At 41.3% G+C, this 20,260-nt stretch overlaps 1 protein-coding gene across 1 annotated transcript in view; it reads left to right on the top strand.

Moving 5' to 3' along the window:
* Nucleotides 1–18,752: 18,752 nt before the first annotated feature.
* Nucleotides 18,753–20,260, top strand: part of LOC108729543 (uncharacterized) — a gene marked incomplete at its 3' end in the record, with an annotated part of 6,520 nt that continues 5,012 nt past the window's right edge. Inside the window, exon 1 of the mRNA XM_018458709.1 lies at nt 18,753–19,990. Within this exon, the coding sequence (XP_018314211.1) occupies nt 18,753–19,990 (1,238 nt within the window). The remainder of the gene's footprint in view (nt 19,991–20,260) is intronic.

Genomic DNA, 20,260 nt, shown 5'->3' with positions numbered 1-20,260 from the left:
CACACACACACACACACACACACAATATATTGCACCATTTTTTACAAAATTAAAATTACAATATTTTGCATTATTGTAATAATATTTCTAATATTATAATTTCAGTAGTGCAGCAATATCGTTGCAATTTTTGTAATATTGTGCATTATTGCTGCAATATTACTGCTATATTTCGTATTGACGGGGTAAATACGCTGCCTAGCCACAAGAGGGATACGCTACTCGTAAAAAGAAAATCATCCAGCAGTCCTATAAGAAGGAATACGTAAATTGAGTTGGCATGTCTCCTGGAGATTCCCTGTTTTGGGAGTACTTTCTAGGCCTCCGAACGTTTTTTTATCATGATTTTATCATACGTAATTTAGAGTGGAATATTAAGCAATAATACATTAGCAATTAATAAAACTGAATTAATTATTATAATATATCATAATGTTGCAGCGATATTGCAAATATATCGCAGAAATATCCTTGAGATGAATTTTTTGCGGATACTTATTATTGTAGTCATATTTATACTATGTAATATTACTGCAATATTACTACAGTATACGAAAATACTATGGCAATATTGCAATATATTAATACAATATGCAGAAATATTGCCTAATATTACAATAATATTACAAAAATATCGCAGAAATATTTCTGCGATGGATCTGCCGCGGTCATTTAATATTGCAATGATATTTATACAATATTACTAACATATTACCATGCAATATTACAGCAAATTTTTAATATTACTACAAGATTACTACAATATTACATGCTGTGTGGGATCTGTTGACTAGACATGTCATACCTACATATGCATTAACTTTCAGTGTTCGTGGATCATCAAAGTAGCAGTCCCCGTACGATCGCAAAGGTAAAGCAGCGCTAGATGTGGTACAGCTTCGGATGGGTGACCACTTGAAAGCACCATAAAATTAATTTACGAATTTAAATGGAAAAAAATTTTTTTAATCATAATTTTGTTACGTGCATTATTGAATATGACGCTAATCGATAATACTTATTTCAGCAATAAAATTGAATTAATTAATATTGTAAGAAAATTGTTCCTAGGCCAGATCTGTTCAAGGATCAAATCAGACCTCATCATGTCTAATTGTGGATTTGATTAGATAAGGCCAATATTTTGATCAAACTAGATCGGAGTGGTTCTGACCTGGTGAGATATGTTCGGATTTGTTCAGATCTGTTCCATTGTTTCCCGGGCTATATTGTGTAAACTTTTTACTTTATGAAAATAAATACTAGAATGGTGTACACATGTAAGTACATAAAATTATATTACATATATAAAAATATTTTGAGAATATAAATAAAAAATAATAATAAAATCAACGTTTTATGTTCATATTAATAAATTATATTATTGTTATAAGAATAATTGTAATTATATATTTTTACTTTATAAAGAGCATTGTATTGTGAACATAACTTCAATATATGAAATATTTTATCAAATTTATCAGCTTCAACTCAAATCGACGTGTCGTTAGAAACCATGTAAATAAAAAGCATACATTAAACACATTTGTACTTAGTATAAAGACATAATGTTGCAAGTATAGTTACATTTATAATCGTTGTGTCTCGTAATAATAGAGTAAAAGCATTAAATGCGGATCAGGCACTAGTTCCAGATTACACATTATATTTAAATAATTAGAGTATTTTCTATCCAATAATGCATATCACATGATTCTTTAGCATTTGTTTTATCTTTTTCAAGTGTCAGTTGTTTTTTATTTATTAGTAATAGCGCCAAACATTTTATTGATGTCGTTAATTAATAAAACGTGAGACTTAAACTGAGATATTTATCTTTAAAAAAATTCATTTAAAATGTAATACCATAAGACTCGCCTTATGGCTTTTACAGGAAGTAGTAAATAGCATTAGACTTTACAAAAAAAGTCAATATTATGCTCAGTTGAAAGTAAATCCAAAAAGAACAAAGTATTTGTTGAACTGATCGAACAATTAGAACATGGGTTCTAATTGTGGATAATTGTCATTACTTCATTTAATTAAAATTAAAACGATACCGAAATGAAATAAAATCATCCATAATGTAATCTGAAAATGATCAATTATAACTGTTCAATATTTTATTAATTGTTTGATATCGTTCTAGATGAAAATATGAATTTTTTTTTTCAAGAGTAATCAATAACTAGTGGCCTTACTCTATGTACCTATAAATAAAAATTCTGCGAAAAGAAAGGCAATCTAATCTAGATTATCTGTATGTCCATTCTGTTGTTCAATACTTGCTAGTTAAACGGCATATTCATTCCTTATCCTCCAGTACATATACCTTACAGTGAAGTTCTTAGAAAGTTCCTAGAAGAACTGCAAAAATTATTTCCGAAATTCTTATAAAAAATATTAAAATGTGTTGATATCTCGTGCAGCAAAAACTAATTCAGTTTAAATATTAGCCGACGACTCCGATACTATGATAAAGACGCTAGAAAGAGCGCTGGCACCATTAATGACCATTGGCTCGTTCTGGGATTTGGGTATGTTCGAACATCCTCTTGGACAACCTAGACCGTATTTCTCTTGTCTTTATGTTTTGGCAAAATGGAGCTTTCTTACGTACTTCCATTACTATCCACAATACATCTATGAATTACGGAAAGAAGAAGAATACGTCGACGTTCGTCAACATTTAGTAACGTTGATCACCATTACATTAGTTCTCATTAACTTCTGTCGTTTTAAGGTAAAAATTTTTAAATGTACTCCCTATATAATAATACTTGATCATTTATAATAATATTATTTATCTTTTGTTCAACAGTATTTTTAATTGACAGCATTAAAGTAGTCTTGAATTCACAATTATAGGCAAATACAAATTTATAAAAAGTTTTTGAACAGATCAATTTTAGTGCTTATATCATCATTTAACTTTTTATTTGTTTCATTTCCTGTATGCACACTGCAATAACGAGTTTTACTCTAATATAAATTTATAATAACTTCTTTCTATGTCGTATAATCAATCAATACGATATTTTTAAAGGAATTGAAAATGTGCTTACGTGAACTTGCTATAGTAGACGACACGTTGGAAGCTCTCGGAATGCCAAAGGAATACCAAAGACTACATAATTGGATAATTCGAATGATAATCGGATGGATTTTATACATTTTTGTTAACTTAGCATATTATAATCTTTTTTTAATATTATTTGTTCCTAATTACACTCTAAATCCCTTTTATTTTACGTATTTTTCTTTTATAAACCATTACCCGGTACTTGTCATTATCATAAATGTTCTGATTTCTGAAATCATCCTCGGGTTAGTACATGTGTATACATTTACTTTGTAAGCTATTTTTATTGATATTGTGCGTCAAAACGTTTACAATGTGAAACACTTAAAAACCTTTGAGTAATATACTACTCAACAAAAAATAGGGAACACATTTGAACACGCTCAAAATTGCGCAATATTCAGAACGCTATAACTTGGTGATCTACCTAAGCGCTATTCCCAGCTCGTACAAATTTCGTGGCTGTTCTTCGCGGCGTCTTAATCGTCGTTCCATCTCGTTCCAAACGTGTTCGATCGAATTCAAATCCGGGCTATTAGCGGGATGATGGAGCAATGTGATGCCATGTCGTTCAAAAAAACGCTGCGTTACATTTGCCGTATGGGGCCGAGCATTGTCCTGCATGAATATAAAATTCCGGCGTAACAGACGCTGCAGAGGTAAAACTTAAGGCCGGAGGACATTATTCATATATCAAATGCCGATCAATGCTAGCGGTGGGCAATTAGCAGAATTACTAATTCAGTCCGTCTTGTCAATGAAATGCATCCCCATACCATCACTGAACCGCCGTTATGAGCTCTTGTTGGCATAACGCAGCATCGATCATAACGCTCCCTTCGTCGGCACCAAGTGCGTATGCGAGCATTATTGCCGTGGTGGAAACGCGACTCATCTGAAAAATACATGGTTCTCTATTGTCTCGCGGTCCAATTTATGTGATTATGCGCAAATTGAAGACGTGCCTGACAATGTGCGAGTGTAAGTCCTAGCACCTGTGCACGAGAGCGAGAACGAAGACCCATCTCTCTTAAGCGACAACCAATCGTTTGTTCGTTGACATGATGTAAAGTAGAACTTTCACGTCGAACACACCTTGGAGTAATCGTTCGTCTTGCCAAAATGTGGCGAACAATTTGTCGGATTGTTGTTGTACGGCCACTTCTCTGACGTCTCGCGTATTGTCCTGTTTCTTGGTAACGTAACCACGCTCTATTCACTACAAATACAGATACACCAAGACGTTGCGCTACATAACGCATACTGTACCCTTTTTTCAGAAGTGCAATTATGCGAGCAACTTCGAATACTGGCAAGTGCCTGCGAGGCATTTTCAAGACGGACTGAATTAGTAATTCTGCTAATTGCCCACCGCTAGCATTGATGGGCATTCGATATGTGAATAATGTCCTCCGGCCTCAAGTTTTGCCTCTGCAGCGTCTGTTACGCCGGAATTTTATATTCATGCAGGACAATGCTCGGCCCCATACGGCAAATGTAACGCAGCGTTTTTTTGAACGACATGGCATCACATTGCTCCATTATCCCGTTAATAGCCCGGATTTGAATTCGATCGAACACGTTTGGGACGAGATGGAACGACGATTAAGACGCCGCGAAGAAGAGCCACAAAACCTGTACGAGCTGGGAATAGCGCTTAGGCAAATTTGGAACGAAATTCCAATCTCATATATAAAATATTATATTGAAACGTAAAAAGTAAATAAAATAATTCTGATTTAGACTGACTTCTGATTACTTATTAACGCAATTAGGATATGCTTATACATAATGCATATGTCATAACATTAATAAAAGACATAACTATAAGTCTTTTTATTCAATTTAGATACACAAGCTCCAGATTTCATCGAGTCAATGATCTCTTACATACACTCGACTCTGATCTGTTCGAAAGTAGTGCAGATTCCAGAAGACAAAACAGATCCATCTTAGTGCATCAGCAGATAACAGGATCTAAGGGTCATAATCAATATATATGGATTATAATGTAATAATTATTTAATAGAATTACTGTGTACACACATGCACACGCATGTGGGTATATATGTATACAGAATGTCTCAATCTAACTTTCACATCGACATATTTCAAAAAGTATTAAAAAAATGCTTTCTGTGGAAGTGCAACTGCTTCAAGAGGGCCCAATTGTGATCACGTTATTCTTTTCTAGATAGAGATACGATGAGAGACGTAATTAAGAAGATGTAATATTTATCTGCGCTTTTTAAACTGGAATTATATGATATCTTGCATAATATGATTTCTCTATAATCATTCTTCAAAACAAAATATTAAGTTAGAAATATAAGAATAACAATAACTTACGAGATATTATAAGTATATTTCTCTGGCACATATAATTGACATGACACATTAAATATCTCGTAAAGTATTAATTTTTTGATAATCGTAATATCCTAATACTTTTATGAATAGAATAATGAGATAAATCAGTTGTAAAGGAAGCATAGACTTGTTTGTTTAACAAAATTATTCACTGTGCCAACATATTTTTTGGTAAAACTTGAGAAAATGGGCGACCTATCGCCAATTTCAATAATCTTGACATATATAGTCAAGGTCATGATCCTAAGTGGATCCTTCTATAGGTTTTTTAATTGTCGCTTGTTCTTCCTTAAAAAGTTATCATCAAATAAAATTGATAATATAAACATATGTTTAATTTTTCGTTTCTTTTTCAAATGGAGTAAAGCTGACAAATTCGCTGCTTTAAAACACGAATTCTCTCGTTTAAAACACATTTCCTCTGCTTTACAATACAAATTCTCTACCTTAAAGACATAAATTCGCTACTTTCAAAACGAAAATAATATAAGAAAAATGTAATTAAGTTAGAATATGATAAAATAGAAAAAATGAAACAGATAATTTCAACAAATATTATTCAACGAATATTGCAGAGTATAAATAAACATGATCATTATATGGAGGGGAGAACGGGTCCCTTAAGAAGTTTGCGCGACCCGACGCTCACTGGGTCGCGCGGATGGCGTGCAAGGAGGTGTGGGGCTCGAACGGGTAACTAGGACCACGCATTTGCCCACTCTTTTTATTTTGAGGGTTGCCTCCTCTCACCTCACTGAGATAGGTCCGTTCGCGGTTGGGGCGGGGGGCCCGCCGACCATTTCCACCATCGATGGACCTCCTCCCCCCCTTCGGGTTAGAGTCGGCCCGGGCCGATGGGGTCAGGGGGTGTCTCTGAAGAACGCTGCACGCGTACTCGAGGCGTCCCCACACGACCTGAGGATAGGCACCGGCGGTAGTTTCAGCGGATATAACCCTAGCGTGTGGGGGGGTGGAGAGTCTCGCAAACCCCGCAGGGCGTTCCCGCGCTCATGGGGTATACGTAATGCATTTCTTCCGCCTTAAAATAAAAAAAGGGGTCCCTTAAGAAGGAAGTGAATTCTAACGTTATCTGTATTACCGAAACGCATGTGGTCTTTGTATAACAATTACTTTTTATTCTGTTACTCATTCAAAAATTTTTTTCTAGTATTAAAGAATACGCATTAATACTTGTTTGCGAATTAGAGTCTTAATGCTGAGAACGACAAAAATTTTCAAAATTGAGATCTTTATTATTTCTTAGTTCAATATGAATGCTCCAGAGCTGTTACGTTATAAAAACATTTGCGTCATATAAAAGCTGTGCAATCTATTGTAGCAATAAGAATACCGACGGTAGAATAAGTATCGATCGAGGATGTAGCGAGAGAGGGCGCGAGGAGAGAGAAGAACCACATGGCGAGAAGCACGTGAATGACGGTTGAAGAAATAAAGGTAGTGATTCTGCTGTGAAACCCGTGTATTATTTACTTCAGCCAATCACAGTCCCTTACAATTATCAGAAGTGGGATCTGGATCGAAGAAACGGCAAGTTTGCGAAGAAAAAGTGTCGCTCGAGTGTGCATGGAAAAAATGTCGATCGAGCGTGCAACAGGACCGCCATTAGTGGTTGTACAGAAGAGACGACCGAGCGTCGAGAAGAGACAACCATGCCGCTCTGCTGTGGGCGGGCGAAAGAACTGTGTCACCCTGCTGTGTGCGAGCGAGAGAAATATGTCACCCTGCTGTGTGCGAGTGAGACAACCGTGCCGCTCTGCTGTGTGCGAGCGAGAGCACTGTGTCACCCGGCTGTGTGCGAGTGAGACAACCGTGCCGCTCTGCTGTGTGCGAGCGAGAGAACTGTGTCACCCTGCTTCGTGTGAATGAGACAATCGCGTCGCTCCGGTGTGTGCGAGTGAGAGATCGGTACCGCGCTGCTTCGTGTGAATAAGACAATCGCGTCGCTTCGCTGTGTGCGAGTGAGAGATCGGTACCGCGCTGCTGTGTGCAAGCGAAAGAACTGTATCACCCCGCTGCGTGCGAGTGAGACATATGCGTCGTGCCGCGGTGTGGAACAACCAATTGAGTGACCACGGATTAATGAGCATGGATCCAAATGGGTTAACCGTAGCACAATTAAAATGGGCACTGAAACAGCAAAGGCTGCCAACGTATGGAAGGAAGGCCGAGCTCATCCAAAGAATACAAGTGGCTGACCCAAGCGGAGAATGGATTAGGGAAGCGATCCAGCAAGCTCTTGGTGAGGATGAAGAAGAAGTGGTGGCGCCACCGTCGAGAGAAACAAAACCGACGGAAAATGTAGCAGGCGGAAGTCAGCCACACAACGATAACCGTCAAGAAGCCGATCTAGAAAGAAGAGAGAGAGAGAGCTCCTACAAAGAGAGATCGAATTACTGAGGCGCAAGAACGAAATACTAAGAAGATCGCCTAGCAATAGTGTGGCATCCACAAATACACGCGCTAATATGAGTATTAAAAGCATTAGTGAGCTAGTAGGTGAATATAAAGGTTCAGACGAAGATTTTAATAGATGGAAAATACAAATTGGTCTGTTAAGAACAACGTATGAACTAGACGAAAATGCGTCGAAAATTCTAATCGGATCCAAATTGTGAGGCAAGGCACTAGACTGGTACCATTCTCGAACGGATCACATAGCCATGACGGCGGATGAGCTGCTAAAGGAGATGCAGGTCATGTTTGAAAGACCGAGAGGACGACTAGAATTGAGAAAGACGTTCGAGTTGCGACAGTGGCAGAAGGACGAACTCTTCAGTGAATACTGTCATCACAAACAAATTCTGGGAAATCGAGTTCCGATAGATAAAGAGGAGATGATGGATTACATAGTGGACGGAATCCCGTCAGAAGCACTACGCAATCAAGCTAGGATGCATCGGTTCACATCAGTGCAAGATCTGATGCAAGCATTCAGCAAAATTTCTCTGAAAACAGAGCCAGGATTTATGCAGCGGGAGAAGCACACTAACAAGGGGGCTATGAAAAAGCAATGGAACGGAGGGCCCACCGAGAAAAAGGATGATTCGGCAGCCTCGGCTCCCAAAGGCAATAGCAGAGGTGTCGTAAAGTGTTACGAATGTAACAACATAGGCCATTACGCCAAGGACTGCTCCGTAAGGAAACCGAAAGATCGGAAGACAGCAAAAGAAAAGAAAACTGAAGCTGGTAGCAAACCAATTGGTGGAGGAAGAAATGTCCGACGACCTGTCAGCAAAGGAGGAGCATAGTGAGGAAAGTCATTCGGAACAAGAAGACATTTGCTTCGTAGATCTGGAGGAGGAAACGAGAGATAAATTTCAAAGAACGGTCAAACTGGAAGCTGAGGGCAACCAGCAGTACGAGGGTAAGGCAAGAATAGACACCGGATGTCCAATCAGCTTAATCAAAAACAGCTGTATCGACGACAGCATCATGAAGAAAGCAGGAGACGAATGGAATCAATACTGCGGTATTAACAAATCCAGGCTAAGGGTACTAGGAGTAGTAACTGTCAATTTAAAAATAGGAGATGACTAATGTAAGGTAACAGTAGGGGTAGTGCCGGATGAAACAATGTCCACACCGCTGCTTGTAGGTAGAGATGTATTAAAATCGCTCGGATACGGTTTAACGAAAAGTCCACAATACGATAGAGCCGTCACGGAATTGTTTAATATAGAAACAGTACGCTATAACGCAGTTGATAGCATCCAGATCAATCAAAAGATCTCGCAAAACAGTAGAGATCAGCTTAAGATGATATATAACAACCAATATGTTAAGTCGCCGCGTCCGAAAGAGCCCAAGGTATATTCTGAGGCTATTATTCATTTAAAAAGTAATCAGCCAGTTCGGGCCTCGAAGGTTAGGGTTATGCAGATAAAGAAAAAGTACGCGAAATATTAACGTCATTGTTAGAGAGGGAAATTATCCAACCAAGCACGTCGGAATTCGCGTCGCCGATAGTACTGATGCGAAAAAAAATGGCGAAACGCGCATGTGTGTTGATTATCGAACGTTAAATAAAGTGATGAAGGATAATTATCCGCTCCCCTTAATAGAGGATTTATTGGATAGATTAAGAGATAAATGTTTTTTTAGTAAATTGGACTTGAAGGATGGATTCTACCACGTAGCAATGGCATCCGAGGCGATAAAATATACTTCATTTGTAACGCCGATGGGGCAATATGAATTTCTACGAATGCCATTTGGCCTGAAAATTGGTCCCCAGCGTTTCCAGCGATTCGTCAATGAGGTAATGGCGGAGGTAATCGCGGAGGGCCACGTTACTGTCTATATGGATGACATATTGATAGCGATATCGAAACGGTAGGCACCCACTTAAAGACGTTTGAAAAGGTATTTAGAGTGTTAGTAGAAAATAAGCTAGAATTGCGCTCTGAGAAGTGCTCTTTTCTGTTCAACGAGATAGAATACTTGGGATATATAATTACGAAAGAAGGGGTACACCCAACGGACAGAGGTATTTAGGCGGTGCAAACCTTCCCGGAACCTAAATCTATCAAAGAGGTGCATAGTTTTATAGGGCTCGCATCTTATTTTTGCAAGTTTATCGAAAATTTCGCGATAATAGCTAAATCGTTGTACGACTTGCTCAGAAAGGACGCCAATTTCGCGTTCGGGGTAGAGGAAAGGAGTGCTTTTCAGACACTAAAGAATAAACTAATTAGTGTGCCTATATTAGCGATTTATAGTCCTAAGTTGCAGACGGAACTGCACTGCGATGCGAGCTCTCAGGGATTCGGTATAATATTGCTACAGCGGCAGGTTAATGGTAAATTACATCCCGTTTTCTATTTCAGTCGTCGAACGACTGAGCCCGAATCCCGATATCATAGCTTTGAGCTTGAGACTCTAGCCATTGTGTATGCACTGAGGAGATTTCGCAGTTATTTACAAGGAATCGAGTTCACCATTGTTTCCGACTGTAGCGCGGTAACGAAAACACTGGTGAAGCGGGATATCAATGCGCGAATTGCTAGGTGGGGTCTCGAGCTACAAGAATTTGACTTTAAAATAAAACACAACCAAAGTTCGCGAATGAAACACGTGGATGCGTTGAGCCGGTCGTTTGGTATCCTAGTAATTGAAGATTATTCGTTTGAATGGAATTTAATGATTCTACAGAACAAGGACTCAAAGATAAAAGAGCTAGCGAATAAGTTGGAGAAGGGAGAAGATCCCCAGTATGAATTGCGAGACGGATTAGTCTATAAGAAACATGGTAACCAGTTGCTTTTTGTTGTTCCGGAGCAGATGGAACCTCATGTTCTATTCAGGTACCATAATGAGATGGGCCATATCGGGATTGGTAAAATGATGGAAGTAATAAAGAATACATATTGGTTTCCTCAGCGAAAAGTGAAATGCGAGGAACACATAAAACATTGCGTTAAGTGCATTTCGTTTTCACCTTCGAGTGGCAAACAGGAAGGCACTTTGTACCTAATACCGAAGGGTAAAGTCCCCTTCGAAACGATACATATTGATCATCTGGGGCCGATGGACAAACAAACTGCATGTAAGAAACACGTCTTAGTAATAGTAGATGCTTTCTCTAAATTCGTCCAGCTACACGCCACTAAAACTGCCAAGACTAACGAGGTTATAGTTCACTTGACTAAGTTCTTCCAAAATTATAGCACTCCTAAAGTGCTAGTGTCTGATCGCGGTAGCTCGTTTACGTCGAGCGAATTTGAAACGTTCTTGAAACAGCGAGACATACGGCACATCAAAGTAGCAACTGGTTCACCACAAGCCAACGGGCAGGTTGAGCGAATGAATCGCATTATTACTCCGATGATCTCTAAACTCAGTGAACGTAGTGGGGAAATGATGGTATAACGTTTTAAACGAGGTAGAGAGAGAGAGAGAGAGAATACGCGATTAACAATACGCCTAATAAATCTACAGGGCACAGTCCGAGCCAGTTAGTGTTTGGTATTGATCAGCGAGGGTCGGGTACTGATCACATTCGTGAATTTGTAGACAACAGTATTAAACCCTCTAGTCGAGATCTAGGTACCTGTCGCGAGAAGGCAGCTAGTCAGCTAGAAAGAGCGCAACAGTACCAGAAGGAGTATTACGACAAAAAGCATAAAGCAGCACGACGATACCAAGTGGGCGACTTAGTTATGCTAAGAAACTATGAGAGCACGCCAGGCGTCCCTAAAAAATTAACACCGCAGTACCGAGGACCGTATGAGATCAAAGAGGTTAGGAAACGATCGGTATCGGGTAGAGGACGATCAGGGATTTCAGAATGCGCAAAAGCGATATACGGGGACATGGGCAGCCGCCAATCTGCGTCCCTGGATGAAGACCGAATAACAGTATTTAAAACAATATTCTATGTAGTAGCGTACAGTTACAGGGATATTGAATACATAAGACAAATTATTTTTGTGTTACCAGTATATTAGGGTCAACAGTAGAATATAATCATTTAAGTAATCCAAGTGACTGTGCAATCAGCAGATATAGTTAAGGTCAGGATCTATATTGTACTTGCGTTTAATACCTAAGGTTTGGGGACCAAACCCTAAGTCAGGCTGGCCGAATGTAGCAATAAGAATACTGACGGTAGAATAAGTATCGATCGAGGAGGTAGCGAGAGAGGGCGCGAGGAGAGAGAAGAACCACATGGCGAGAAGCACGTGAATGACGGTCGAAGAAATAAAGGTAGTGATTTTGCTGTGAAACCCGTGTATTATTTACTTCAGCCAACCACAGTCCCTTACACTATATTTATGAAATAATAGTCCACAGACTAGTAGTTTACACAAAGAAGCTATATGGAATTATTAAAATTGGACTTCGACGTACAATTAGAACGTTATTGTTATATGAAAATTGTAAGGATTTGCCAAGTCGTATATCGGTTAGTCTTAGTCACTGCACTACACGCGCGGTCGCCGCCATGATACCTTCTTCCATGTCGCTTTTTGCGCCCTCGTTCTCCGAAGTGCACTCTCGTCTCCATCCGTGCGTGCAACCGCTCATGACTAAAGTTACTAGGCACGCGGCCTAGAGGGCGGGAAACGCAGTCTCTAAAGCGGCGCGTCCCACAGCTCGGCCGTCCTGCACTGTCATTCGCCTCGAATGACGTCATCGCCTTCTTCATCGCCGGATGAATAGTCCTCTTCGATCCATGGTTTCATGTAATCGGCAGAGGTTGTTGTCTGTGATGGCCCCTCCTGTTCACCGACTTTGCGAACAAGATATCGATCTTTCCGAAGAACCTTCGTTATCATAAGGCCCAAGGAATTTATGCATTAACTTCTGACCAGGGCCTTGCTGTGTACGCTTTATAGCAACAAGGTCTCCATTATGGTAACTCCGAGCCTCTTTGCGTCTCTTATTGTAGTTGCGTCTGTTTTCGTTTTGAATGATCGTGATTTTGTCGCTAGCTTGGGTTTTCAAATCGTCACAAGCGTCTTGAAAAATTGAGATCCATTCCTTCTCTAAGATTTCTTTGAGGTCAAGACGGTCTTTCACTCGTGGATATGTTCCGAACAGTAAATGAAATGGTGATGTTCCAATACTACGATGAGCTACTGTGTTCAACGTCTGTTGTGCCACATGAAGATATTTGTACCATTCGTGGGGCCTTGGAGCGGCCAGTTTTGTCAGTAGAGGGATAAGCGTACGGTTTACCCGTTCTACTTGTCCATTCCCTCGAGGTTGTCCTGTTGTAATTAACGAATGTTTTATGCCTTCCGCTTCGCAGTATTCTTCAAAATCCTTGGAAGTGAAGGCAGTTCTTCGATCCGTAACGATTCGCCTAGGACTGCAAAATATCGATGCCTGCTTCTTTAGATGTGCCAGCACCTCCGTCGTACTCGTCGACTTCGTAGCGTATAGCAAAATGAATTTCGAGAAAGCATCTATCACAACAAATATGTAATGGTAAGACTTAGCGGTCGATGGTAGAGGTCCTAAGTGATCGATGTGCAGCGTGTCCATTGGTGTGCACCCTTTTTCGATTGGATTCAGAAAACATTCCTGTCTTCCGTGCTTTCTCTCAGCTAAGATACAACTGAGGCAATTCTTGATTACCCTCTCAACTTTCGGCCGGAGATCAGATATCCAATAATTCGCCTTTACTAAAGACTCTGTCTTGGCCGTCGAAAAATGTCCTTGTTCATGCATTTTTTGGATAACCTGATTCTGCATCTTCTTCGGGACTACTATATGCATGTCACCATCTTGCTCTCGAAATAACAGACCTCCACGTTCAATAAAGTCTGTAGGCTGACCTTGCCTAATTGAATCCCGAATTTTCTTCAAATCTTCATCTTCACTTTGTGCTTTCTTTAAACGTGCAGTTAACCATGTATCTTGCTCGTTGATTATCATACATGTCGGTAATGGATTGCGGCTTAGAGCATCCACATGGGTCATACTCCTGCCAGGGCGATGCTCGATCGTGTAGTCAAACTCCTCTAGTAGCAATGCCCAACGAGCTACTCTGACACATAAGTCCTTTTTATTCATTGTCTGAGTGAAAGCGCGACAATCCGTAACAATAGTAAATGGGATTCCCAGAAGGTAGCATCGGAACTTCTTCAGTGCTTTTACTATCGCTAACACTTCTAGGTCGTAGCTAGCGTATTTTTCTTCGGCTGGCGTCGTGGTTCCACTTGCGTAATAAACTGGATGAAACTGCTGATCCTCACTTCCTCGCTGCATCAAAATGGCACCGTATCCGTGTGCACTAGCGTCTGTATGGAGTTGCGTCTCTGCTGCGGTCCGATACAACGCTAAAATCTCGGGCTAATATCTTCTTAAGTTGCTCGAAAGCGTTCTTCTCTGCATCGTCAAAATGGAAGTCTGTATTGGCTTTCAGCAGATTCGTCAGAGATCGGGCGATCTTCGAATAACCCGGAATGAATTTGCGGAAATATCCACTTAGTCCTAGGAAGCTCTGTACTTGTCGGATAGTCGTAGGGACTGGAAAACTTTGCACTGCCTCGACTTTATTACTGGCAGGACGTAAGCATCCACCCTCAATCTGATGTCCTAGGAATTCAACTTTACTTTGCAAAAATCTACATTTCTTCCAGTTGATGTTTAATTCGACTTGGCTTGCCACTGCCAACACTTTCTGCAGACGTTTCTAGCCATCCTCTTGGCTTATTGAAGGCACGATAAGGTCATCCATATATTTCATTACAACACCTTCTTGTATGAAATTTTTGAAAGTGATGTTTATGAATCTCTGAAAAATGGCAGGAGAATTGCAAAGACCAAACGGAATTCTGGAAAATTCATAATGTCCATCGGGTACTATGAAAGCGGTATACCTCTTGCTCGACTCATCCATTTTCACATGGAAAAATCCATCTCTCAAGTCCAGAGTACTGAATACACTCGCTCCCTGTAAAGCATCTAATTGATCGTCTATCAGCGGAAGAGGGTATCTGTCCTTCATAATCTTTTTATTCAGTTTTCGGTAGTCGACACATAACCTGTGCGTTCCGTTCTTCTTTCACACTAGCACCACTGGGCTGGCGTACTCTGATGTTGACGGTTGAACGATCCCTTTTTCGATCCATTCGTTGATTTGCGTATTCACGATCTCCTTTTCGCCTGGCGATAAATGTCTTGCGCATTGGTACACCGGTTCATCGTCTTTTAACACTAGTTTCATCTTGATGTCGGCTTCTTGCTTCTTTTCTGTTACATAGCTATTGATGGTCTCGTACAGCTTTGCTTTAATATTGTCGTCGATAATATGGGAAATATCTACGTCGGGTTTATTGGCTTCTTTATCTATCACGTCAATTTGGTATACCTCAGGCAGATCGTCGTTACTTGGCTCTTACAAGCTCTTCCGCTTGATTGCTAATTGATTTGATGGTGGTTTCTCCGGCCTTGATGTTGACCTCAAAACGATCCAGGAAGTCGGTACCAATTAACAACGGGTAAGGGATCGCTGTATCTGAGATCACGTAAATACGAATTGGGTGGACGATCGTCAATGGTGATCTTCACGTCAAATTTACCGAGCGCCGTAATTTCTTTAGATTCTATTCCACGGAATGTTACTTCGCATGGCTCAAGCGGTGATCCTCGTTTTAGAAATTCGTCTGCACGCATCAAAGTTAAGTCGCTAGCCGAATCGATCAACGCTTCGATTCTGGAGCCATCTAGTACTATTTCTTTAAGGCACTTGCGTCGTCCTATACGCGTTACCGCACAACTGTCCTTTGAAACTGATTTCTTCATGCACTTAGCTGCAATGTGCCCGTACTCATTGCATCCGAAACATTTTTGTGCGCGTTCCTTAGATGGGCAATTATTGCTTAGATGATCGTACTGTCCACAGTTAAAACAACGTTTAGCCTTTGTCTCTTTATCGCTAGTCGTCTTAATATTCAGATTTTTGGCTGCGCGATTGCTGTTTTGTCTTTCGCCTTTGTTTGATTTCATCGTATTTTGCTCGTGTAAAGATGTTTTTCCTAAAGCTTCTTGCAGAGCATCCGTCGTAGTAAACCGTTGCATGCGTGCTTGATTTCGTAAAGTCTCATTAGGGATACCGTCAATAACATAATCAAGTAGTTCTTCCTTATCGATCGAGAATCGATTACCCATTATTGTCTTGTCGTGCAGGTATTCGTTAAAAGTTTCATCTTCCTTCCATACGCGGTTCTCGAATGCTTTACGCAACGTTAATTTATTTTGGCGAAGCCAAAACATACCTCGCATTTCTTCAAAAAGCTCGTCTGTCGTCATCGTGATATGCTCAGGTTTTGAATGCATCCAATCTAACGCCTTCCCTTTTAACCGCATTCCGATCATTATTTTAGTGGTGTCGTCGCCAAGGCGGTGTGCCGTCTTCAAGAATTTCGCCTGTCGCTCCCAAACCTCATAGTCGCCGGATTTCCCGTTAAATAGCGCGAGTAATTCCGCAATGGCCGTCACATTTATGCGCGCCCATCCTGTGCGTCTGTGACGTCATCGTCGTCCACCTGTCTGTCCGCAGCGTGACTTACATCACGATCTGTTCGTAGCACTTCCAATTCTCGTCGTAACAAAGCTAACTCGCGTTCGGCCATTTCTTTCTCTCGCTTGTACAATTCTGCTTTTCGTTTATAGATGCTCGGAATTGAGTGCGCTCTCGCATCACTTGCGTTGTCCGCCAGATCTTCACCAACATGGCTGTCGCCATCAATGGTCGCCGTCGTCGTTTTCTCGCATTCAAGCGTCGGATGGATCGTTTTCTCTCAATCGCGCGATTAACCCGCTTTTTGAGCCTGACGTTGAAAGCCCACGCGCCCGTAACTTTTGCCTTAACTCGGCTATTGTGAATTGATTCGGGTCAGACATCTTAACTCGTCTTAACTACACTGAGTTAACTCGAAACTTCGTAAGATCTTGCGCGAATCTGTCTCTCACCAATCACTGCTCAGTCGTCGCGACGTACCTCTCGCAGTGAAGCGTTTTCTTTCCGTCGTTATTCTCGTACGATACACTTTTTCGCGGCGAGTCGTCCTTTCGTCGTCGTTGCACTCGCACGACGTACTTTTCGCAGCGAGTCGTCTTTTTCCTCGTCGTTACACTCGCGCGACGTACTTTTCGCGGCGAGTCGTCTTTTTCCTCGTCGTTACACTCGCGCGACGTACTTTTCGCGGCGAGTCGTCTTTTCCCACGTCGTTACACTCGCGCGACGTACTTTTCGCGGCGAGTCGTCTTTTCCCTCGTCGTTACACTCGCGCGACGTACTTTTTGCGGCGAGTCTTTTTCGTCGTCGTTTTACAACGCTATCTTGGCCTTATCCCGGACGAGCCCCCAAAAATTGTAAGGATTTGCCAAATCGTATATCGGTTAGTCTCAGTCACTGCACTACATGCGCGGTCGCCGCCGTGATATTATATCTTCTTCTTCCATATCGCTTTTTGCGCCCTCGTTCTCCGAAGCGCACTCTCGTCTCCATCCGTGCGTGCAACCGCTTACGACTAAAGTCACTAGGCACGCGGCCTAGAGGGCGGGAAACGCGGTCTCTAAAGCGGCGCGTCCCACAATATTTACATGTGAGGAAGGTATTGATGTAGTAGTATGTAGTAATGTATCGATTACACGTAAATCGTGTATAAGTGCTATTCTCAATATGACCATTCGTCTTTAAGCTCCTTAAAGATCTCCTTAAAACTATACGATGGACAAAAAAATTTAAATTTGAATAGGTGCTATAGTCGATTAAATGTAGAGGCAGAGAATTAAGGATGTTCTATACATATTTTCAAAATGATAACAAAATTATGAAAAAATTGCTGATTATTCTAAATCACGTTTAAAGATAATGCGGTAAAGGTGACGCTCTACTATCTGGATCATCAGTTATTTTAATAAATAGTAGCATCTTTTTAATTGTGCTGTAATAAAAATATATGCAAATGAATTATATAGAATGAATGATAGAAAGCTCAACTTTTTATATAAGTACATTATGTATTCAGAATTATTTATGTAGAGTTACATTGCGATGCATGAACTAATTGTCCAGTAAATAAACAAAATACTTATTTGTTCCATATCTTTGTAACTAATCAGTGAATCGCAATGAAACATTGCATAATTTATTTTATGTGAATATTCCAGGTACTTATAAAAGAAAAATGTAATTTGTATAATGGTAATAAGGCTCAATAAATTTACTACAAAAAGAGAAATAGAGCTACCAGCCAAGATTAATACATATGGTCGACAATTAAAATACAAATAAAAATAAAACAATCATCCAATAACTTTAATAACGAATACCGGTAATCACAAACGTTTCGATCCGTATCGGATCCTTCTCAATGTTAAATTAAAAATTAGACTTCTATAACTTCTCTCTATCTCGCAGTACCTCCGCCAACATAATTAGTATGATGTGGAATAACCAGTTATGTATATAATGCATGATTTCAGTTCGACATATGTCATACAAATTCGGTAAAATGAGAGACAGTCATCTAAGATACAATCAGTAATATAAAATATAAGATGAAAAATTACAGTAGTCATACATCGGTAATAAATATAAAATTTATAAATTAGAGTCAATAATATAGTCAGTAATGTGGTCAGTAATATAATGTAATCGTTAATATGAAATGATATGCAATGAAATAACGTCAGACATATAGTTGTATAATATAAAATAAAACAGAAATATGAACTAATATAATTCGTAATATATGCGGAGAGCGATAATAAGATAATAAACAATAAATAATAGGTAAGAGAATAAAATACGAATACCTTCATGTACGCGCTGGCGGTGGTGGCGGAGCCCGCCCGCACTCCCGAAAACGGTAAATGGCTCACGTCAGCGGACGATCCGCCGTCCGCGGCCATAACCTGGCGCTGGAGTGACGGCAGAATACCGTGCCGGAGCCGATGCAGAGGGGAGAGGTTCGTGGCTGTGGACTGGGGGGAGATGACGGTGGTGTCATGCTACTTCCCCCCAAGCCTCAGCTATGCGGAATTTGCCCGGGATATGGACAATATGGACAGAGGACTTCGGGAGGTGCTGCGTAGGGGCCACCCAACAATTATCGCAGGCGATTTTAACGCCAGAGCACAAGCCTGGGACCTGGGACGTCCGAATAGGAGAGGCGACTTCCTCATGGGCTGGATGGGGCTGAGGGGACTCCACCTCATCAACGTAAGGGGAGAACCTACATGCGTGCATCCGCGCGGTACTTCGTCCGTGGACGTGGCATTGGCGACATCAGCGGCGGCCAGGAAAATTACTGGCTGGAGGGTCGCGACAGAGTTGGAATCCTTGTCGGACCACAGGTATATTCTAATGGACATAGGATCAGCGCTCATAGGTACGATAACGGGCGGAGCGGCGCTGAGAATATTTCCTAGATGGGTCACCCGGAATATCAATAGGGACTTGATGGAAGCGGCTGCGATTTTTCACACATGGGAAGGGGGTCGGGATAGCGTCATCCGAGATGCGAGAAGGCTGGACGAGATCCTACGAGACATCTCGGACGTCGCAATGGCGAGAAAGGGCCCGACGAAGCGCCCATCAGTGTACTGGTGGAACGAGGAAATCGCGGAGCTCCGCCGAGTATGCAACGCAAGAAGAAGGAAGCTCACCAGGGCTAGGTCAAGGCCCCATCCGGAGGACGCCAGGCCACTATGGGATGGCCTTAGGGAAGCGAGAAGAAACCTAAGAAGAGCCATCAACAGCTCAAAGGCTAAACTGTGGAAAGAACTGGTGGACGACCTCGACAGAGACCCATGGGGCACACCCTACAGGCTGGTCACCAAAAAGCTAGTGGCAAGTGGGGCTACCATCGTCGAAACGATACCGCCGGACATCGCGGACAACATAGTCGCGTCGCTGTTCCCGACCGGAGATACATCCCGGAATGGCGAGGAGACGTTGGAGTGGCTGGACGAATACAAGGTGACGCACGAAGAGGTACTGGAGGCCAGTGCCAATATTAAGAACGGCAAAGCCCCCGGACCGGATGGCATCCCGGGGTGTGTTCTGAAGGGCACGGTAGGGTGGCTGATCCCATTATGGATCGAATGTTTCACCGCGTGCCTCAGAGAGGGGCGCTTCCCGCGACGATGGAAGGATTCTCGGCTGGTTCTGTTAAGAAAGCCGGGTAAGCCGGAACTGACCCCGTCCTCGTACAGGCCTATCTGCCTACTAAGCGAGGCGGGGAAAATGTTTGAAAGAGTCATAGTGAACAGACTAGGTACACACCTGGAGCGGACCGATGGCATATCGAACAGCCAATACGGCTT

The sequence above is a fragment of the Mycetomoellerius zeteki genome, unplaced genomic scaffold (assembly GCF_001594055.1).
Source record: "Mycetomoellerius zeteki isolate Tzet28-1 unplaced genomic scaffold, Tzet1.0 scaffold754, whole genome shotgun sequence".
Taxonomy (NCBI): domain Eukaryota; kingdom Metazoa; phylum Arthropoda; class Insecta; order Hymenoptera; family Formicidae; genus Mycetomoellerius; species Mycetomoellerius zeteki.
The sequence above is the reverse complement of the archived record's forward strand: the minus strand, read 5'-3'. Positions and strand labels throughout refer to the sequence as shown.